The sequence below is a fragment of the Chenopodium quinoa genome, unplaced genomic scaffold, assembly GCF_001683475.1.
Source record: "Chenopodium quinoa cultivar QQ74 unplaced genomic scaffold, ASM168347v1, whole genome shotgun sequence".
NCBI classification, from domain to species: Eukaryota; Viridiplantae; Streptophyta; class Magnoliopsida; order Caryophyllales; family Amaranthaceae; genus Chenopodium; species Chenopodium quinoa.
The window spans coordinates 3,127,232-3,148,793 of record NW_018743212.1 but is presented as its reverse complement, the minus strand read 5'-3'; the positions used below and the strand labels follow the sequence as shown (position 1 = coordinate 3,148,793).

Here is a 21,562-nt window from a genome sequence, read left to right as displayed (position 1 = left end):
TTAAGGTAAGAAAAAAAATCGAATACTATAAAAGTAGATTATTCTTTATTCAATTTAATTTTTTAGGCGTTATTTTATGTTTTACAACAATAATTTATTTGGCTTTAATTAGGCTATGTACGAACAAATGTATTAGAAAAAATGGTAATTGAATAGGGAAACAAATCATTCAAGTGATCATCACAACTCAAACTTAATCAATTTATTACAAGTATACCTTAGGAAGACCAATTTATAATTAAGGAATCAAAAGTTGAATAAATTATTATTACGATTTCAATTTGAAAAATGCATATCTAGATGAAAATTAATAGCCAATCGATTCAATTGCATACATAGCCCTATTAATATCTATTTTTAGATGTGAATTATGTAATACTTTTACCACTATACTAGCGTTGAGTTGGTTATTTTTTGTTTTGTGCATTGTCTGTTTTCTTTTCTTCTTGCGGAATAACATTTTCCTCATTCGGATAAAAAAAATACTAGCGTTTTCTTTTTCCTTAAACCAGTCCAATTTTTGAGCTTTAAAAATGAAAATTATATGATAACTAATGAATAACTCGTGAAAGCTACATGTCTACATGCCCCAAATGAAAATTACATGCCAACAAAACTTCAAAGCTAGATACTTCTCAATTGAACACTTCCAACAATTATGTCTTACATACCATTTTAAGATGTAATATAAGCAATTTAAAAACCTTCATCTATCACCATGCATATTCATTATCAATAAAAAAAAAAAAATTAAAACAACATGACATATATAGTACATTTTTTTTTTCATTTTCAATACTACGTAAAAGCCATCGAAGACCACAAGAGGAAATTGTGTAATAATTCTAAAAGTCATCTTTTAAACATTCAATCTTGTAGGCTATTCATTTACTCCACCAAAATCCTTTATGATTCTAAACATTAAAACAAACATCCTTTAATTAAAATGAATATAAATTTTATCCACTAAAAATAAATAAATAAATAAATAATTGCAAATAGACATAAAAACATACTAACATAACACCTCCATTATTAATGCAGGCCAATTTCCCTCCAAAAATAATTGAAAAATCCCATAAAATTATTATAGACATAACTTAATTACTACTCCTAACTACTTAACACTACTACTAAAAAAAAAAAATAGTGCTAACTGAGAGGTCACCACGTCTAAGCCGTTGATCTTCACCTGCCACGTGGATATATTCATAGACGTGGATCTTTAATGATGACGTCATAGGAGAGAGAAAATGAGATTAGTACTAGTACTAATATCAATTTAGGAGAGCGCGAAACGAGGAGAAGAAACAGCAAATAGACGAAAGGAAATTATTTTTTGGAGAGAGAAAAAAGAAAAAGAAAAAAAAACAGAGGTAATTTATTTATTCAAAATTGGAAATTATTAAAAAAAAAAGAAATATTATCAAAAAGGAAGAAAATCTTCTTCCCTATTTCATAGTGTTCAACGCGTTTTTTGCAGAATTTTTGCTAGCAAATTTAGGGCAGAACATAAAATTTGCCGAAGAAAGAGGAAGAAAATAAATTTCAAATTTCAAGCTTCAATCAAAAAATCTTAAAAATCAAAATTTCAATAGATTTTCTTGTTCTAAGCCCTAATTTTTTCAACAATTTCGATCTACATTTCTGCATTTTGTACTGTAATATTTGAAGTTTGATTTGATTACATTTTTTTTGAGATTTTTTTTGGTGTTGAATTTGAGCTGGGAGCTAGATCGATTAGCATCGTTGGATTAATTGGATCTAACGGCGAGGAATGATCCGAGTCGTCGGATGAGAAACGGCGTCGTCGGATGTTCCAGAAGAAAACGATGAAATGGACAACATTGCTTAAGGACTTGAGAGAGAAGGTTGGATTAACTCAGCAGCAGCAGCAGCAGCAATCTTTTCCGTCTCCTTCGCCGTCGTCTTCGTCGTCGTCGTTTCCGTCTTCTTCTCTCACATCTTCAGCTGATAATCACAATGCTGCATCTCTTTCTTCATCAGATTATCATCACGCCTACTTGTCCAATTCAAGGTATGTTTTTTTTTTTTTTTTTTTTTTTTATAATTTGTGTTATATGATTAATTATCTTCTTGGATTGTTTTTTATTTCTGCAAATGAATGCTGTAATTTTTTTTTTTTTGTGAGATGAATGCTATTTTTGGCATGATGATTATTATAATTTGAAGTAGAGCTTAATTTTACCTAATTCAGCTTCAACTACACTTGAAATTAGATTGCAAGGTTGTTAATGTTGAATTGGCGGTTTTTTGTATTGATTTTTGGTATGGTATTTCCTGTGATTAGTGATTATACAGGAAATGAGGAATCAGTATTGATCTGATCGATTGATTGAAGTGTAGGATCTGCATTTTTATAGGTAGGACTCGTAGGAGCGTTGTGGGAGGACAAGAGTAAGGTGTTTAGAGGAGGAAAAATGGTTGACGGGATTTCTGCCCTTATTATAGATTTTAGTTCAGCATTGACTATGGTTATATTGTCAATGCTAAGCCATTATAAGGTGTTTTTAGTCGTATTAGATATTTAGACGTTATTCCGTAGAAGTTTGAGGAGACATTGTGCACATGCATAGAGTAACTGGAATTTGAGTTTTTTGTAAAGTAGAAGTGTTTGGGATACGTCTTGGGTTGGAGCCTTTGGAAATGAAAATTTAAATTACATTTTTAGTCTTAGTTTAGTGGATCATGTGTTTACTGTTTGGTATCTGGGTCCCTTCCTTTGCTGACTTCGATCAGGTGCTTTAATTCGGGTTGGTCCTGTGAATGTCTACGACTTATATTGACAATTTGATTGTTAAAATCTTGCTACATCAACGACCTTTTATGCCATGATCTGCTACCTCAGTGAATGCCTTAAGTTGTTGGTATAAAGTGACCAAATTTAGTCATGACTCCTTTACTTGGAAGGTCAGCATGAAGTGTTTGCTTTTGTTAAGCTGATCATTAGCTAATTGGGTTGATAAACCGATGAATTGCCAAAATTAGATAATCTCCTTCTCAGGCTTAAAAAGCTGAAAAGTGTTATCTAACATAGTTACTTGTAAAAAGGGTAAAAAAATTCTATTGCAATTTCAGGGACAGACATGAGCTCGAGAGTGACTTCAAGAGATTATGGGAAGAGTTTCGCTCTTCAAGTTCGGAGAAGGTATCTTATAATTTTGAACGGCTCTAGAATTGCTCTGGAAAAAATTGTCTTTTCCAATGTAGTTAAATATGCTTACATGTTATTTGTCTTGTAGGAAAAGGAAACGGCCTTGAACATGGCTGTCGATGCATTCTGTAAATTAGCAAAGCAGCTTGCCGATGTAGCACAGTTAGTTACTATGTACGGTGTACCTAACCTCTCCTTCATTGTCCTTAGACCTATTATGTTTTAAGAAAAATTTAAGCCTATATCTTATCTACACTGAATTCATATGTTTGTATTTATTTTTGGTATAATCCTTTCTTTACTTGAGACTGACAAATTTCTTGTAGATAACCTAGTAACTAATTTTGATTTTCTGATTTTGTTCACAGGTTAGTTGAAACACATATCTTCTCTTTCGTGGTAGGAAGGGCTTTTGTTACAGATATTGAGAAACTAAAAATTAGCAACAAAGCGAGATCATTAGTTGTAGAGGAAGTATTACGTTTTTTTGCAGAGGTTACAAAGGTCTGTTCTTCTTTATGATGAATATAGTTTCTGGTGACTGATCTTTTTGTGCTGTGATGTAATCTCATCTGTCTTGCAATCTCGAATTTAGGATGGCATATGCCCTGGCGCAAATCTTCTAAGTGCAATTGAACTTCTTATATCTGGGGTATGTTCTTTACTATCCTAGTAAGAAACTAAAGTTTAATTTCTGCCTTGTCTACTTTATTATATAATTTGTTGCATTATGGTTTTTATTTTGACTGGAAATATGAAATTTTAGTTTTCCTGATCATGGACTCTCCTGGACAAAGATTTTATTTTTTTTTAACTTGCAAAATACAATTGGCATTAAATGCTCACCTTGTTCTTGTTGTGTGGTTTTCTTCATTTCTGTTGTTTGTTTGATGACATACTACCTCCGCTTCACAATAGATGCACTGGTTTGACTTATTCACTTTCCAACACGCTACTTTGACCATTAAGGCATTAATTTATGTATACATTAATTAATAAAGTTTCTATAAAATTATACTACTATTTCAAAAATATACATTGAGACCAATCTAACAAAATTTTACATATAAATATATGATTTTTATTTATAGATGTAATAAATGTAGTCAAAGTTAGCAAATGAATTGTGCAATTTGCATCTATTGTGAAACCTAGGTAGTAAATAAGTACTCATCTCATTTTCCATGTTTTTGGATAGTAATTTCACAGGGAAGGGGAAAGAAAGGGAAGTGATAAGAAGGGATGGGAATAAGAGGAAAGGAAATAATTAAGTTCACAATAGAGGGAAGGAAAATGGATTTTTTCTATTCCATTCACTTCCTTGCCCTTCTTAACATCCAAACAATGACAAATTGGTCCCTTACTCTCTTTGACCTCTCTTTTCTTTCTCTCCAAAATCCCTCATCCATAAAAATTGCAGAATTTTCTCTATGTAGTATTAGGGGAGGACCATTGATAGAGTCCAGATGATTTGAAGATGCTGATACCCTTTATGAGCCTTGCTGCCTTTGAACTTCAAGCTAAGCTATACCTCCAATACTTGTCTGTGTTGGGCAGTGGATGTGTATTCTTGACTTAATTCAAATGCTTGGGGATTTAATGAGGCAAATATATTGTATTGGCCTTTAGATTAACTTCTTATTTTTATATTATTGGCCAATCTGGCAGAATGTTGATTTTGTATTTTCGCAGAGTGCTACTCTGGTTAGTGTTTCTGTGTCAAGCTGCTTCCAAATTGGACCTTAATTTGTATGACACAAAAATGGTTTTTCTAAACTTATTATCAAATAGATAATCTAGTGAATTAGTGATCAAGTCATTATGATTCAATTAGGCATGTGCTGGCTGTTAGGCTATATACTTTGATGACGGTTCTTTCCCTCCTTTAATAGCTGTCAATAATAAAAAAAATTGATGTAATGTTGATTCATTCTACTCACATGTCCTACGATTTGATAATTGCAGCCGATTGATAAGCAGTCTCTCCTTGATTCTGGAATTCTTTGCTGTCTTATTCATATTTTAAATGCTCTCCTGGGATCCAGTGGAGGAAATATTGGTCAAAGGAATTCTGATCATGATAAACAATTAGTTAGCGACCATGTAGATGCTGGTGGTCTTCGTACTCGTCAGCTGGAGGTGAGTCGCATGTTTACATTTATTTTAACTCATGCAGCTCACGAGTTGTATGGCATATAGAATATTTTGCACTCATTATATTTGTATCATCAACTACTCCAGTACTTATGTATTAAATTTAGTCATACTAAATGTTAATGGTATTAAAAAAAAAGAAGATGTGTTGCTGAAGGAGTTAAAGATATCAACTCCTTTCATTCCTTTTTCTTGGTTACACATGGTAGAATCAAAGTTCGAGGTAGGTAGGAGAGAGAGTGTTGCATGTTGGGTTTGGTAGGAGAAAGAGTTGCACACGTGGTATTTGTGTGGTGTAGGAAGGGTAAGGTGTGAGTAAAAAGTTTGTCAAAAATATTATGAAAAAAGTAAAATTGTAATGGTGTAACATACAAAAAGAAACCTATGAAAACCAAAAGCGTTACAAAAAAACAAAAAAAGAGGAGATATGAGACAATTTTGGCTTTGTAGTTTTCATAATGGAGTTTCTTATAAATTGTATTTGAAAAACTAATGAAGCGAGTGGAGAAATAGTTGAGAAAGAAAAGATCAACCTTTTTTAGGAAGAAGTTGAGAAATTGTCAATGGTAGATAAAAGCTGTATTATCATGTATAATTAATGAGAGTGCACAAGGAAAAGACATTGTTTGCCAATAGTTCCTGTTATTTAATATTTTTGTATTTGAGTCTCATACTTCAAAATTTTTGTTTAAGAGCTTATGTGGCTAATGCTGTGAGGCTTTTGGTAAGAATGTTTGAATGCTGTAAATATTAGGTCTGCTTTTAGCTCTTTCTCGACATCATTATAAATTATAAGAGTCCATGAATTTGTTTGATTTCTCCTGCTTATTAATACAAGTGATTTTAGAGGATTGATGTACAGGAATTAAGTAGATGTGAACCAACTGTCATTCGTGGTTGCTAATTACACCTACATAATTCGCCCAAATACCTATATGACTATATCAGGGGTAAGATTATGGGAAATATGGTTGTTAGAAGCTACTTATTGACACCAATTTTTCATTCCAAGGGCAAGACCGCAAGATTATTAGAAGCTACTTAGAAACCAATATTTGCTCGAAATGTAATTATGCAAAACATGGATCTGCATGAAAGTATGAGGCATCTCATTAATTCTAGGAAATGTTGGTGAATTTGGTTTTGGTTAATGTTGTCAATCTATTCTTATCTTTAATTAATGTTGATCTTCTACTTGGAAGGTGGAAGTTTAAGTTAGTTGTCTTTATCATAGTATTTCGTGAAAAATTGGTTTACTGTGCACTGCTGCATTGAAATCTTTGCAGGTTCCGATTGTTATTTTACTTCTGTTACTGGAAAATGTCAATAGGATTTTGTTGTATATGAAAGCAATGCAGATCGTTGAGTTGTGTCATTTATTATTGTAGGTTGAAGGAAGTGTTGTGCACATCATGAAGGCATTAGCGAGCCACCCTTGTGCGGCTCAAAGTTTGATTGAGGATGATTCACTGCAGTTACTTTTTCAAATGGTTGTCAATGGTTCATTGGCTGTTTTTATGCAATATAGAGATGGTCTTGTTCCCTTGCATTCCATTCAGCTACACAGGCATGCAATGCAGGCAAGTCCAAGCTTGACATCATTTACCCTTTTTTTAATCGATCACATATACTAACTTCTATTGCCTTAAAAGGGTTTCTGAAGCTCATTTTTCTTACTGCAGATTCTAAATCTGCTTTTAGTGAATGACAACGGAAGTACGGCCAAATATATTCGAAAACATCACCTGGTATGCTGTATAATGAAACATGTTTCAGTCTCTGTTATTTTGATGCTGTAACAAGATGTCAATGGCTTAGATGTTATATATATATATATATATATATATATATATATATATATATATATATATAATTTTTTTTTTTTCTTTTTGATGGAGTAATAAGTCATTTCATTGAAGATAGATGCTTAAATGATAGCGTCTTCCTGTGATTGTGAAGATGTTTGTTTAAGGTCTCAGAACTTTCATTGCTATTCCGAGACTGCAGTGTTGTTTATTTGAAAGAATAGCTAGAGATGTCTATTGTGAATTTCTGATTGATATGCCAAATCATCTAAATAAAACAAACTAGGCTGTTCAAGGTTCCATCCTGGTTTATGCTCAGCAGATGATGTTTCTTGGCTATATCAATTTGACAGTGACCAACAGTGCACACAACTAATCAGTGCTCTATCAGATTTTTCCTTTTTTACTTTTAAACTTGTTTTTGTAGCTTCCAATTTGATAACAATAGCTTTCAAGAGTCAAGTTATTAGCTAGAATTTGTATAATATTTAGGAATATTTTATATTTACTGCAGGGCTTACAAAGATGTTTTCTGGTTTAATTAAGTTTTATTTACAGTTTGCTTCTGTGCTTTTTCAGTTTGTTTTAATGCTGATCATACATAGTTCGGCCCACAAAAATTGCGGGTTTGTACAGAAATCTTGGGCCTGAAGCGCATAAAAAGAATCCGCACCTTGGCCATCAATGTTTAGACTACGGAACAGACTTGCCACTTAGGGTTAAATTGGACTTTTTTTTAGGCCTAAGGCCAATCCATCCCAGCCCATGATTAATTTTCACTTATTTCAGGTCTAGTAATTAATATCTAAAGATAATATAAGTTCAGTGCTAAATAGTTTGGGTAAGTTCAAGACTAATAAAATCATGTCATAAGTTTTGGGCTGCTAAGTTTAGATAAGGAGAACACCATCCATCTGTATTATAATGCTTTTTATTGTTCCATGTTGCAGATAAGAGCTCTTCTAATGGCCATTAAGGATTTCAATCCTCGTTTTGGAGATCCTTCTTACACAATAGGCATCGTGGATTTGTTGCTGGAATGCATTGAGCTTTCCCATAGGCCTGGTAAAAGACTATTTTCTTTTGTTCTGGCATTCTTATAAGCATCGATAGTTCTCTTTAATCCTTCATATGTAGGTTAATGCTATCTATGGAATTAACATTCTCTTTAGATTTGCTTCCTCTGTCCCTCAATCTCACAAAACTTCCCATTTCCCATGGGTACATAGTTTTAGGAGAGTGTTTGTTGGAGGTTTTGTTAAGTACAAGTGGATTAAAAATTATGTGATAGAAAGTGAAGACCATAATGCTGTGAGGGAGTAGAGAGAAAATGATTTAATAAGATAAAGGTAGAAAAGGAAACATTGTTTTGGGACAAGCAGTGAGAGAGAAATGAGAAGTTTTCTTGGGACGGAGGGATTATTATCATTCCTACTCTCAATCTACGGTTTCTTTTCAGTACTACGACATCAGCTTTATGTAAATATTCATTCTGATAATGTTCATTGACTTGCAGAGGCTGGAGGTGTAAAACTTAGGGAGGATATACATAATGCTCATGGGTATCACTTCCTAGTTCAGTTTGCTTTAACACTGGCTTCCATGCCTCCAAACCAGTCTTCTTCTGATAGTTCAGCTGTGGATGCCTCTCTTGCAACTGTCAATTCAAGAAAACAGGAAGTTAATGACAGCGGAGATGGAAGAATCTCAAATCTTTCGCCTGCACTTTCTAGGTTGCTGGATGTTCTTGTTAATTTAGCTCAGACAGGTCCATCAGAACCACCTGCAGCTAGAAGTTCTAAAGCATCCCATGCCAAAGGTGGTGGTCATGGCCGGAGTCGTACACCGTCATTGGACTTAATTACTGATGAAATTTGGGAGAAAGGAAATGCTAAAGTAAAAGACCTCGAAGCAGTGCAGATGCTGCAGGATATATTTCTTAAGGCTGGCTGCACAGAGTTGCAGGCAGAAGTGTTAAATCGGATGTTTAAGATATTTTCTAGTCATATTGAGAACTATCAAATGTGTCAGCAGTTGCGGACTGTGCCACTTTTCATCCTGAATATGTCTGGCTTCCCACCTGCTTTGCAAGACATTATATTAAAGATACTTGAATATGCTGTCACTGTTGTGAATTGTATTCCTGAGCAGGAGTTGTTGTCACTTTGCTGTCTACTACAGCAACCAATTACATCTGATTTGAAGCAAACAATTCTTTCTTTCTTTGTCAAGCTGCTGTCTTTTGATCAGCAGTATAAGAAAGTGCTGCGAGAAGTTGGTGTACTTGAAGTTTTGTTAGACGATTTGAAGCACAACAAGCTTCAGTCAGGACCTGACCAGCAAAATGGTGAAATAAACCCCGTGGAGAAGAAATCCAGCCAAAGTGGCTTCCAGAAACATTTGGACAGTAAAGATGCTATTATCACATCACCTAAACTCATGGACTCTGGTTCAGGAAAGTTCCTTCTATTTGAAGTTGAGGTTACTATCTCTATTGCTTGGGATTGTATGGTTTCTTTGCTGAAGAAGGCAGAGGCTAATCAATCCTCTTTCCGATCGGCCAATGGTGTTGCTGTTGTTCTTCCTCTTTTAGTTTCTGATGTTCATCGTTCTGGGGTGCTTCGATCATTGTCATGCTTGATTATGGAGGATGTAACTCAGGTTTGTAGTATTTTCACATCTAATACAAATGTGTTGAATGCAATCTAAGAGATTATTTTTGTTGCTGGTCTTTTGATGTCCCTTCGCCTTTTCATTTTGAGCTTGTATATATTTAGTAGTTAAAACAGAAGCTCTGTGTTTATGCTGTGCTTGGCTAGATTGTGAACTGATGACTGTTGACTTTCTGTTACTAGGCTCATGCTGAAGAATTGGGAGTGCTGCTTGAGGTTATGAAAAGTGGAATGGTTACTAGTGTTTCAGGATCTCAATACAAGCTGCATGATGATGCCAAGTGTGACATTTTTGGAGCCCTTTGGCGCATCTTAGGTGTTAATAATTCAGCTCAAAGAGTGTTTGGTGAAGCAACTGGGTTCTCTTTGCTATTGACTACTTTACATAGTTTCCAGAGTGATGAAGAGCAGACAGACCAGTCTCAATTAGTTGTTTTTGTTAAGGTTCTGACATACTTACTGCGTGTTGTGACTGTAGCAGTTTGTGACAATCCTATTAATAGAACAAAGTTGCACTTAATAGTATCATCACATACATTCTATGATCTCTTATGTGAGTCAGGATTGCTGTGTGTGGATTTTGAGAGGCAAGTTGTACATTTGTTAATGGAGCTTGCTCTTGAAATAGTTATTTCCCCTTTTTTGCCTTATGGAGGTGATACTTCTTCTGGTGAGGTTGAATCATCCATTTTTGTTTTGACTACTCCCTCTGGTGATGTCAATCCTGCAATGGAGAGGGTGTATAATGCTGGTGCTGTCCGAGTAATTTTGCGGTCCTTGCTGCTATTTACTCCTAAGTTTCAATTAGAGGTTCTGGAGCTTATTGAAAAGCTTGCTCGTGCTGGACCTTTTAATCAGGAAAACCTTACATCTGTTGGTAGGAATCATAATTGTCTTTGACTTATCTTTGTTCATTCTTCTGTTTACAATTTTGTAATTTTTTTTCTACATGCTCTTAGGCTGTGTGGAACTTCTTTTGGAGATGATTCACCCCTTCCTTCAAGGCTCATCACCCTTACTTGTACATGCTTTGAGGATTGTTGAAGTTCTGGGTGCATATAGGTAGAGAAACTTACATTTTGTATCCTATACGGTGCTTGATGCCTTGTTTGACAATTTGACTTTCTTCTCCCAGAGAATTTATGAAATTCTTTTTTCATGTCTAGGCTGTCTACATCAGAACTTCGATTACTTGTCCGATATGTTCTTCAGTTGAGGAATAAGAATTCAGGTGATGGTCTTGTTAGCATGATGGAAAGATTAATAATCATGGAGGACATGGCTTCAGAAAGTGTTTCTTTGGCTCCCTTTGTTGAGATGGACATGAGCAAAGTGGGTCATGCTTGTATACAAGTCTCTCTCGGGGAAAGATCATGGCCTCCGGTGGCCGGTTATTCCTTTGTTTGCTGGTTTCAGTTTAAGAATTTCTTAAAGTCATCGGCTAAGGATACTGAATCCAAAATTGGACCTAGGAAGCTAAATTCTTCTGGACAGCAGCAACAGGTTTTGAGATTGTTTTCTGTTGGAACTGTAGATAGCGGAAATACATTTTACGCAGAACTATATCTCCAAGAGGATGGAGTTCTTACTCTTGCAACAAGCAATTCATCCTCACTATCATTTTCTGGTTCAGACTTGGAGGAAGGTCGGTGGCATCATCTTGCTGTGGTTCATAGCAAACCAAATGCTTTGGCTGGTTTGTTCCAAGCAAGTATTGCCTATGTATATCTAAATGGGAAACTGAGATACACGGGAAAACTTGGATATTCTCCATCTCCGGTTGGAAAAACTTTGCAGATAACAATAGGTACACCAGCCACTCATGCAAGAGTTAGTGAACTTCAGTGGAAGCTACGAAGTTGCTATCTTTTTGAAGAAGTGCTTACCTCTGGTTGTATATGTTTCATGTATATTCTTGGTAGAGGTTATAGAGGCCTTTTTCAAGATACAGACCTTTTGCAGTTTGTTCCCAATCAAGCTTGTGGCGGGGATAGCATGGCCATACTAGATTCATTGGAGGCTGATGTGAATACTGTGGCTGCAACACAAAAGCCTGACAATTCTGTTAAGCCTGGCATCTCAAGGGCAGATGGAAGCGGGATTGTTTGGGACTTGGAACGTCTTGGAAACCTATCCTTTCAGCTATCTGGGAAGAAATTAATTTTTGCATTCGACGGGACATCTACAGAACCTCTTCGAGCATCTGGGACTCTATCACTGCTTAATCTTGTTGATCCTACATCAGCTGCTGCTTCTCCAATAGGGGGTATATAAATTAGTCTTAATTTGTGAATTTCAGTTCCTTCATAATTTGTCAATTGTTTATTTTATAGAGATTTCTTACTTTTTTCTCTATTTTTAAAATTATATGGCAGGTATTCCACGTTTTGGACGTCTTCAAGGTGACATCTATGTCTGTAAGCCTTGTGTCATTGGTGATATCATCCACCCAATTGGGGGAATGGTTTCAGTCCTTGCTCTGGTTGAGGCTGCTGAAAGCAGGGATATGTTACACATGGCATTGACTCTTCTTTCGTGTGCTCTGCATCAAAATCCACAAAACGTGAGAGAAATGCAAGCTTGCCGGGGTATCATTTACTGTCCCTGTTTCTGTACCGGAGAATGTCACTGTTTGACATGCACTGTCTTGAGATTTTTTTCAAAATTGCTGCTTGTGAGGCTTCATTCTCTGAACCAAAGAAGGTGGGGGGTTCTCATTTTAGCTTATCTCCTGTAACAAGTGCTCCTGAGGCCAGCTTTGAGGAGCTCAATTTGTCCAAGTTCCGGGATGAGTTTTCTTCACTAGGATCTCATGGGGACATGGATGATTTCTCTGCGCAGAAAGATGCATTTAATCATATATCAGAGCTCGAGACAGCTGACATGCCTGCTGAGAATTCAAATTGTATTGTCCTTTCTAATGCTGATATGGTTGAGCATGTGTTGTTGGACTGGACACTTTGGGTGACTGCACAAGTTTCTATCCAGATTGCACTGCTGAACTTTCTTGAGCATCTGGTATCCATCCATTGGTACAGATATCATAATCTTACTGTTCTTCGACGACTCAATCTTGTGCAGCATTTGCTGGTTACTCTACAGAGAGGTGATGTTGAGGTGCCTGTTTTAGAAAAATTAGTTGTGTTGCTTGGAGTCATTCTGGAAGATGGGTTTCTTGCTTCTGAACTAGAAAATGTGGTAAGGTTTGTGATTATGACGTTTGATCCTCCTCAGCTGACTAGTCGCCCAGTGGTTGTACGGGAGCCAATGGGGAAGCATGTCATTGTGCGTAATATGTTGTTGGAAATGCTCATAGATCTACAAGTGACCATAAAATCTGAAGAGTTGCTTGAGCAGTGGCATAGAGTGGTATCGTCTAGGATAATTACATATTTCCTTGACGAGGCTGTTCATCCATCGAGTATGCGTTGGATTATGACACTTCTTGGTGTTTGTCTGACATCTTCCCCGACATTTGCTCTTAAATTCAAGACAAGTGGAGGCTATCCAGGACTAACACGTGTGCTTCCGAGTTTCTATGATTCACCAGACATATATTATATTCTCTTCTGCTTGATGTTTGGCAAGCCGGTTTACCCCAGATTACCAGAAGTTCGTATGCTGGACTTTCACGCTTTGGTGCCTAGTGATGGGGATCATAGCGAGTTAAAATTTGTTGAATTACTGGAATCTGTTATTGCTATGGAAAAATCTACATTCGATCGGTTAAGTAAGCAATCAATGCTTGCTCACCAAACCGGTAGTTTTTCACAGATTGGTCCTAGTCTTGTTGCTGAATTAGCGGAGGAAAATTCTGATATGATTGGGGAACTTCAGGGTGAAGCTTTAATGCATAAGACATATGCCGCACGCTTGATGGGTGGGGAAGCTTCAGCCCCTGCTGCTGCAACTTCAATCTTAAGGTTTATGGTTGATTTGGCAAAAATGTGTCCTTCGTTTGCTAGTGTTTGCAGGCGAACAGAATTTCTTGAAAACTGTGTTGAGCTATATTTTTCCTGTGTGAGGTATGCTTTTGTCTCTTCTCATGCATTTATATTGTGTATGTCACTGTATATGTGGAGGATACCCTTTCAGTAGTTGTACAGATTATCTTTATTATTATTTTTATATTTTAGAGGGTCACACATGAATTAGGAGATTTGGCTGGATTTGCAGGGCTTCTTATGCAGTTAAGCTTGCAAGAGAACTTTCTGTTAAAACAGAGGAGAAGAATGCCAATGATTTTGAAGATTCCAATAGCTCTCAGAATACATTCTCTAGTTTGCCCCAGGATCAAGATCTGTCTGGAAAGACATCGATAAGTGGTGGAAGCTTCCCTCAAGGACAGGTCAGCACAAGCTCGGAAGATATACCTCTTCCAATGAATGGCAAAACTGTCGTACATGATGATTTTAGTGTATTATTAAATGAGCCCAAAGTAAAATTAGTGACTCAAGATCAACCCCCAGCTGTTCAGAACCTAGATGACGAAGCCATTGACAAGTCATCCATGACCCCCTCCAGTATCATTGATGTCAATGTCCAGAACATAAGAACCACGCTGAATACGAATATCCATACAGATTCTCAGAGCTCCACATCTTTTGCAATGCCTAATTCTCCTATACTATCTGAGAAATCTGGCTCCAAGTTGGGACCAACATCTGGTGGGTTCCCTGGTGTTGCACTCGCTTCTGAACCTCATGTTACTGTGAATGCATCCCTGGTTTCTTCAAACTCGATGGGTGAAAGTGATTCAATTAAATTCAGTCCTCGTGGACCATCTGCTGAAAGCTCATTTTTTTTAATAAGTTCAAAGCTCCTGCTTGAAATTGATGATTCTGGATATGGTGGGGGACCGTGCGCTGCAGGTGCTACTGCTATATTGGATTGTTTGGCTGAGGTTCTTTCTGAAGTTCTGACCGACCAGCTAAAAGCCGTGCCCATGGTGGAACGGATTCTGGAGAATGTTCCGTTATATGCTGACTCTGAAGCTGTGTTAGTTTTTCAGGGTCTTTGCCTTAGTAGAGTTATGAACTTTCTGGAAAGACGTCTTCTGCGTGATGATGAAGAGAATTCTAAAAAATTGGATAAGAATCGCTGGTCATCAAATTTAGATGTATTATGTGGCATGATAGTTGATCGTGTCTACATGGGTGCTTTTCCGAGACCTACTGGGGTTTTGAGAACGTTGGAATTCTTGCTTTCGATGCTGCAACTGGCTAACAAAGACGGCCGAATTGAAGAAGCATATTCTGCTGCAAAAGGCTTATTGTCTATTGGTAGAGGAAGTAGGCAACTTGATCCATACATCACTGCAATCCTTAAAAACACAAATAGGATGATATTGTATTGCTTTCTTCCGTCATTTTTGGTTACCATCGGGGAAGATGAACTTCTTTCTTCCTTAGGAATATCAAACTTGAATAAGATGAAACAAATATCAACCTCCAATCAAGATGGAACTGGGATTGATATTTGCACTGTCTTGCAACTGTTGGATGCGCATATACGAATTGTCTTCTGCCCAAGTAATGTAGATGCGGAACTGAACTCGTGTCTGTGTGTTAACTTGATATCTCTTCTTCATGACCAAAGACCAAATGTTAAGAATTTGGCAATAGATATCCTTAAGTATCTATTAGTTCATCGTAGAGGTTCTTTTGAAGACTTGCTTGTATCAAAGTCGAATCGTCTGGATGTATTGCGTGGAGGCTTTGATAAACTCTTGACTGGGAGCTTATCAAGTTTTTTTGAGTGGCTTCAAAGCTCTCAACACACTGTCAACAAAGTTTTGGAGCAGGGTGCTGGGCTTATGTGGGTGCAGTCTATTGCAGGATCTTCAAAGTTTCCTGGAATAAGAATCAAATCAATGGAGAGTCATCGTGGTAATGATTTGATCAAGAAATCAAAGGAGTTGGCAAGATCAGACGTAAAGCACTGGGAGCAAATAACAGAACGTAGATATGCACTTGAACTAGTTCGAGATGCCATGTCAACAGAATTGCGTGTTGTGCGTCAAGATAAGTATGGATGGGTCCTCCATGCTGAGAGTGAGTGGCAAACTCATCTTCAGCAACTTGTGCATGAGCGAGGCATATTTCCAACACGTAAGACTCCTGAGTCAGGTGAGCCCGAGTGGCAGCTTTGCCCCATTGAAGGTCCATACCGAATGCGGAAAAAGCTTGAGCGTTGCAAACTAAAAGTTGATACCATTCAGAATGTGTTAGATTGGCAATTTGACTTTGGAAAGGCAGACTTGTCTAAAGAGAGACCTGAGAATGCTCTTGATGCTTCTGACTCTGGTTCAGGCTCTTTCTCTCAACTCTTAGCGGATGGTTCCCAGCAATTGAGTTTAGAGGGTGAGCTATATGATGAGTTATCTGTTAAAGATTCTGATGATGTTAGAGAAGTTTCTTCTGCCAGAGCAGCATTGGTTGATGATCGTGCCAGCAGTGTCAATGAAGCAAGTCTTCATTCTGCAGTTGAGTTTGGTACAAGGTCTAGTGCAGTATCTGGTCCTGTTTCTGACAGCATACAAGGCCGATCGGAGTTGGAATCTGCCGGAGTGTCTTCTTCAATGAGAACTGATGATGTTAGACTTTCAGAGGAAAAATCAGATAAAGAGTTATTGGACAATGGGGAGTATCTCATTAGACCTTACTTGGAACCCCTTGAGAAGATACGGTTCAGATATAATTGTGAGAGAGTTGTTGGTCTTGACAAACACGATGGTATCTTTCTGATCGGAGAACTCTGCTTGTATGTCATTGAGAACTTTTATATCGATGGATCTGGGTGCATATGTGAGAAAGACTCTGAAGATGAACTGTCTATTATAGATCAGGCGTTAGGAGTGAAGAAGGATACAACGTTTATGGATTTTCAGTCCAAATCGACATCTTCATGGGCTGCTGCTGCCAAAACCTGTACAGGGGGAAGGGCCTGGGCTTACAATGGAGGTGCTTGGGGAAAGGAGAAAGTCTGTGCTAGTGGTACTTTGCCACATCCCTGGCGTATGTGGAAGCTTAATAGTGTACATGAAATATTGAAGCGTGATTACCAGCTGCGTCCAGTTGCCATTGAAATATTTAGCATGGATGGTTGTAATGACCTACTGGTTTTCCACAAGAAGGAGAGGGAAGAGGTTTTCAAAAATTTGGTTGCCATGAATCTACCAAGAAATAGCATGTAAGTCCCAAACTCTTAGTTGCTTTGTTTTGTGTTCAAGGGTGGGAAGATTGTATACAACTTACATTAAATGATGGCTTATGCAATGACTCTGCCATGGGTCTTAGTAATATGAATTCCCATGCTAAAATTGTGCCATGACTGAGCATAGGTCCGCAACCCGATAAGAAATATGATTTCAGATCATACATCCGTATCCTATCTGAAGATTACAGATCATACATCCGTATCCTATCTGTAGATTTCAGATATCCAAAATTTGTGGAGTGGATATTACCAAATATCCGAAATCCGACAATCCTTTCTTTCACTATTTTATTTATTTGTTTTGCAAACATATAACTCATTTTTTTTTAAATTAGCCGTCTCAACATCAACAATTCTATTTCAGTAATACAGCACTTATAGAGATGTAACTGACTTAGTATGAGATTTATATTTACATCAATAAATTACCAGATCTATAGATACATTCCTATAATAATTAAAGTTTGTTGGAATCTTTTTTTTTTTTTTTTTCTTTTTCTCCCTAGATGATTTGATAGACATTGATTATTTTCAACAGGTTGGACACAACTATTTCGGGAGCAACCAAACAAGAAAGCAACGAGGGTAGCCGTCTTTTCAAGCTTATGGCTAAATCCTTTTCTAAGAGATGGCAAAATGGAGAAATTAGCAATTTTCAATATCTCATGCACCTGAATACTTTGGCAGGACGTGGATATAGTGATCTTACTCAGTATCCCGTCTTTCCATGGGTCCTTGCTGATTATGAGAGTGAAGATCTAGATTTAACAAATCCCAGCACGTTTCGCAAACTTGACAAACCTATGGGCTGTCAAAGTTCTGAAGGGGAAGAGGAGTTTAGAAAGAGGTTTGTTCTTGTCCGTTATGATTTTATGCTTTCTGGTGTGCTACTTCTAATTTGAGTAATTGACTGGATATTGTTGAAACAAATATCCTGTAAAGGTATCTTAACAGTAAATATTGTTTCTCCTCATAGGTATGAGAGCTGGGATGATCCTGAGGTTCCAAAATTTCATTATGGCTCCCATTATTCTAGTGCTGGAATTGTTCTCTTCTATCTTGTACGCTTGCCTCCGTTTAGTGCTGAAAATCAAAAGCTCCAAGGTGGGCAGTTTGATCATGCTGATCGTCTATTTAATAGTATCCGGGACACATGGGGTAGTGCTGCTGGGAAAGGAAATACATCTGATGTGAAGGAGTTGATACCAGAATTCTTCTATATGCCTGAGTTCATTGAGAATAGATTCAATCTTGACCTAGGGGAGAAACAGTCTGGGGAAAAGGTTTGCCTTTTTTTTTTTTTTTTTTTTTCCCTTTCATTGTTGGTTTAGAAAAATGCACGTTTGAATTCATAAGCACCTTTCCCCTTCCCTGATTGACACAACATAGGGTTGGAAGTATTGGCTTCATGGTTTCAATTGGTTTCCAACAGGTTGGAGATGTCGTTCTACCTCCATGGGCAAAAGGCAGTGCCAGGGAATTCATCAGAAGGCATAGGGAAGCACTTGAATGTGATTATGTTTCTGAAAATCTACATCACTGGATCGACTTGATATTTGGGCACAAGCAAAGGGGCAAGGTTGGTGATAATTTTTTTTTTTGGCCTTTTAGATGATATTGTTATTTTTTTTTATAAAATTTTATTAAATGCCCTAAACATTGTAAAGAGGATTGGTAAACATCCTGCAGTTAGGTGATGCATTTTAGCATTTTCTTATCTTTCTGCAACCCCGGACACCATTAATTTATTTTTTGCATCCTTTAGCCCCCTTTTCCCTTTTAATTTTCCGGTTTTCCCCCTCTCTTTCCTTGCCCTGGATTATATTGTGTGAGTGGTTTTCAAATTTGTCATTCGTGGAATTTATACTGATCAAGCATTTGGTTCAAGAAGAGAAATATGGAATTTTCGTAAGATGTTTAGCTGTAGTCTAAATGAGAATAACGTGTACCCCGACTCCTTGAATCATCTAGGAAAAAGTAAAAGTTGTGATAACTTTTTGGCTTTAGTATGTTAACTTAGATCAACTGTTGGTATTGTTTAATACATAGGTTGATGAAATTCATAAATTGACTTTTCAAGGAGGTAATTATTGATAGTAGAAGAAGTTCAAGAGTGAATTCATTTCTATCTCTTTTGACTTGATCAGTAAGGAGTTAGATGAATTTCAGGACAAAGAGAGTGCAATGTTAACTAAATGTAGGATTGTGTATTCATTATTTCCAGTTCCAAGCCATCATTTTTGTCAAATTATTCTTGAATGATTTGGTCTACTGTGTTGCAAACATTTGATTGTGGACACAAAGTCTTTGTAGAAGTCACCTTGTTGAATATCGTATCTCGGAAATTGAACATACAAGCTGCTTTCCTACTTTAATTTCTATCCTATAGTGTGTCTTCAATTCAGATGACCTGGAAGTGTCAACAGTTCACTTTTTGTGACTTGTATTTTAACCCTTTGCTGATATTTAAAGATTATTACAACCATCAACAATATAAGATTGATGCTATGCTTAAGTTCTTGGCCTTATTGTTCTTGTTGATTGTACTTCATACCTTTCCTCTGTTAGCTTCTTTGGTTTGATAAGTTACTATGTGCTTCTCTTAACACATGTTTTTCTTGTGTAATTTATAGGCTGCTGAAGACGCTGCAAATGTTTTCTATCATTACACATACGAAGGGAGTGTGGACATAGATTCTGTTACAGACCCTTCTATGAAAGCTTCTATTCTCGCACAAATCAATCACTTTGGACAGACTCCTAAACAACTATTCCAAAAACCCCATGTGAAGAGGAAGGTTGACAGAAAGCCGCCTCACCCTCTAAAATACTCTATCAATCTTGTTCCTCATGATGTACGAAAGACCTCATCTTCCATTTCTCAGATTGTCACCATTAATGACAAAATTCTAGTAGCTGGAGCAAATCATGTGCTTAAACCCCAAACATATGCAAAGTATGTAGCTTGGGGTTTTCCTGACCGTAGCCTGAGATTTATGAGCTACGATCAAGATAAACTCCTATCAACACATGAGAATCTTCATGGAGGAAGCCAAATTCAGTGTGTAAGTGTCACCCATGATGGTCAGACTGTGGTTACTGGGGCTGATGATGGATTGGTTTCAGTTTGGAGAATTCAAAAGGACAGCCCTCGCCGAGTACGGCGCTTGCAATTGGAGAAGGCACTCTGTGCTCACTCAGCCAAGGTGTCATGCCTTTATGTGAGCCAACCTTACATGTTGGTTGTCAGTGGTTCAGATGATTTTACTGTTATTCTGTGGGACCTGAGCTCATTAGCTTTTGTAAGGCAACTCCCGGAGTTCCCATCACCTGTCTCAGCAGTTTATGTCAATGACTTAACAGGTGATATCATAACTGCAGCTGGGGTTTTGCTTGCTATCTGGAGCGTCAATGGTGATTGCCTTGCAGTGATCAATACCTCTCAGCTTCCGTCTGATTATATTTTGTCAGTGGCAAGCTCAATGTCGTCTGATTGGCAGGACATCAACTGGTATGTAACAGGCCATCAGAGTGGGGCTGTCAAGGTGTGGAAAATGGTTCACAATACCGACAAGGAAAGTGCCCAGATCAAGCCGACTGCCAATGGGACAGCTGGCTTGGCTCTTGCAAAAGCACCAGAATACAGATTGATTCTTCACAAGGTACTCAAGTCTCATAAGCATCCTGTTACTGCACTTCATCTGACAACTGATCTGAAGCAATTATTGAGTGGTGACTCTGCTGGACATCTGCTATCATGGACATTGCCAGGAGATAGCTTGAAGGGTTCATCTAGTCACGGTTGATGATGAATTATAGATATTGGTATACTTGACTGTTTTGCAGCCCTTAGTAAGGTCTTGAGGCTACAATTGGTTTGCCAATAGAACCTTGCTAAGGTTTTAATGGGCCTATCCGCAAGGTAGGACCGAAGAAGCATGACAACAGGGCTCTCGTGGGCTGTAATTGTAAAAGTGCGGTATTCGCACGAGGTTTTGGTAATTGAGTGCATGTCATTGAGACTGCTGACATAGTTGGGACATAAAGTGGATGTGCTTGATGCTCAAGGGACATGGTGGAGGGCGGTCTTCAGGTTTGAGGGATATTGTCACTTATATACTAAATGTTGGATGTAAATAGATTAATTAGGGGCTGTGTGTAATCAATTGTATAGTGTTTTTGTTTCCCTTTCTTCCCTGTTTTTGAGGGTTAGAAGGGACGAAGCGGCGGATCAGTTAACATGATTCGTGAGTTTGATTATGGAAAGTTATATTTGCCAGCATCATTCTCTTTGGATCTTCATTTTTTTTTTTTTTTTTTTTTTTCACACTCAAAATGTCTTTGAGGCTTCTTAGACTTGTAGGTCTTTGTACACTGCTGTAAAACACTGAATTTACAGAAATTTCAGCTTCGAAAATTTAGTAGAATTTTACATTAGATTCAATACTTTCATCTTTCCTTTAATAACCTCACAGCCTGTTATCACTAAAGATGGCACGAGGCTGAGCCAAAAAACAACACAGCCTATCTCGAAAATG

General features: G+C 37.3%; 1 protein-coding gene across 1 annotated transcript; it reads left to right on the top strand.

Annotated features, from left to right (window-relative positions):
- The first annotated feature begins 1,384 nt into the window (after positions 1 to 1,384).
- On the top strand, positions 1,385 to 21,461 carry LOC110734440 (protein SPIRRIG-like). Its single transcript, XM_021914593.1, is given in 20 exon segments — positions 1,385 to 2,038; positions 3,100 to 3,169; positions 3,264 to 3,349; positions 3,544 to 3,679; positions 3,771 to 3,827; positions 5,141 to 5,314; positions 6,718 to 6,909; positions 7,012 to 7,077; positions 8,085 to 8,199; positions 8,651 to 9,795; positions 9,990 to 10,683; positions 10,766 to 10,868; positions 10,973 to 12,072; positions 12,182 to 12,385; positions 12,388 to 13,831; positions 13,983 to 16,997; positions 17,563 to 17,871; positions 18,001 to 18,307; positions 18,457 to 18,603; positions 19,658 to 21,461. Coding segments are annotated over 20 exon segments (10,761 nt in total). The 5' UTR covers positions 1,385 to 1,814; the 3' UTR covers positions 20,831 to 21,461.
- Positions 21,462 to 21,562: the final 101 nt, after the last annotated feature.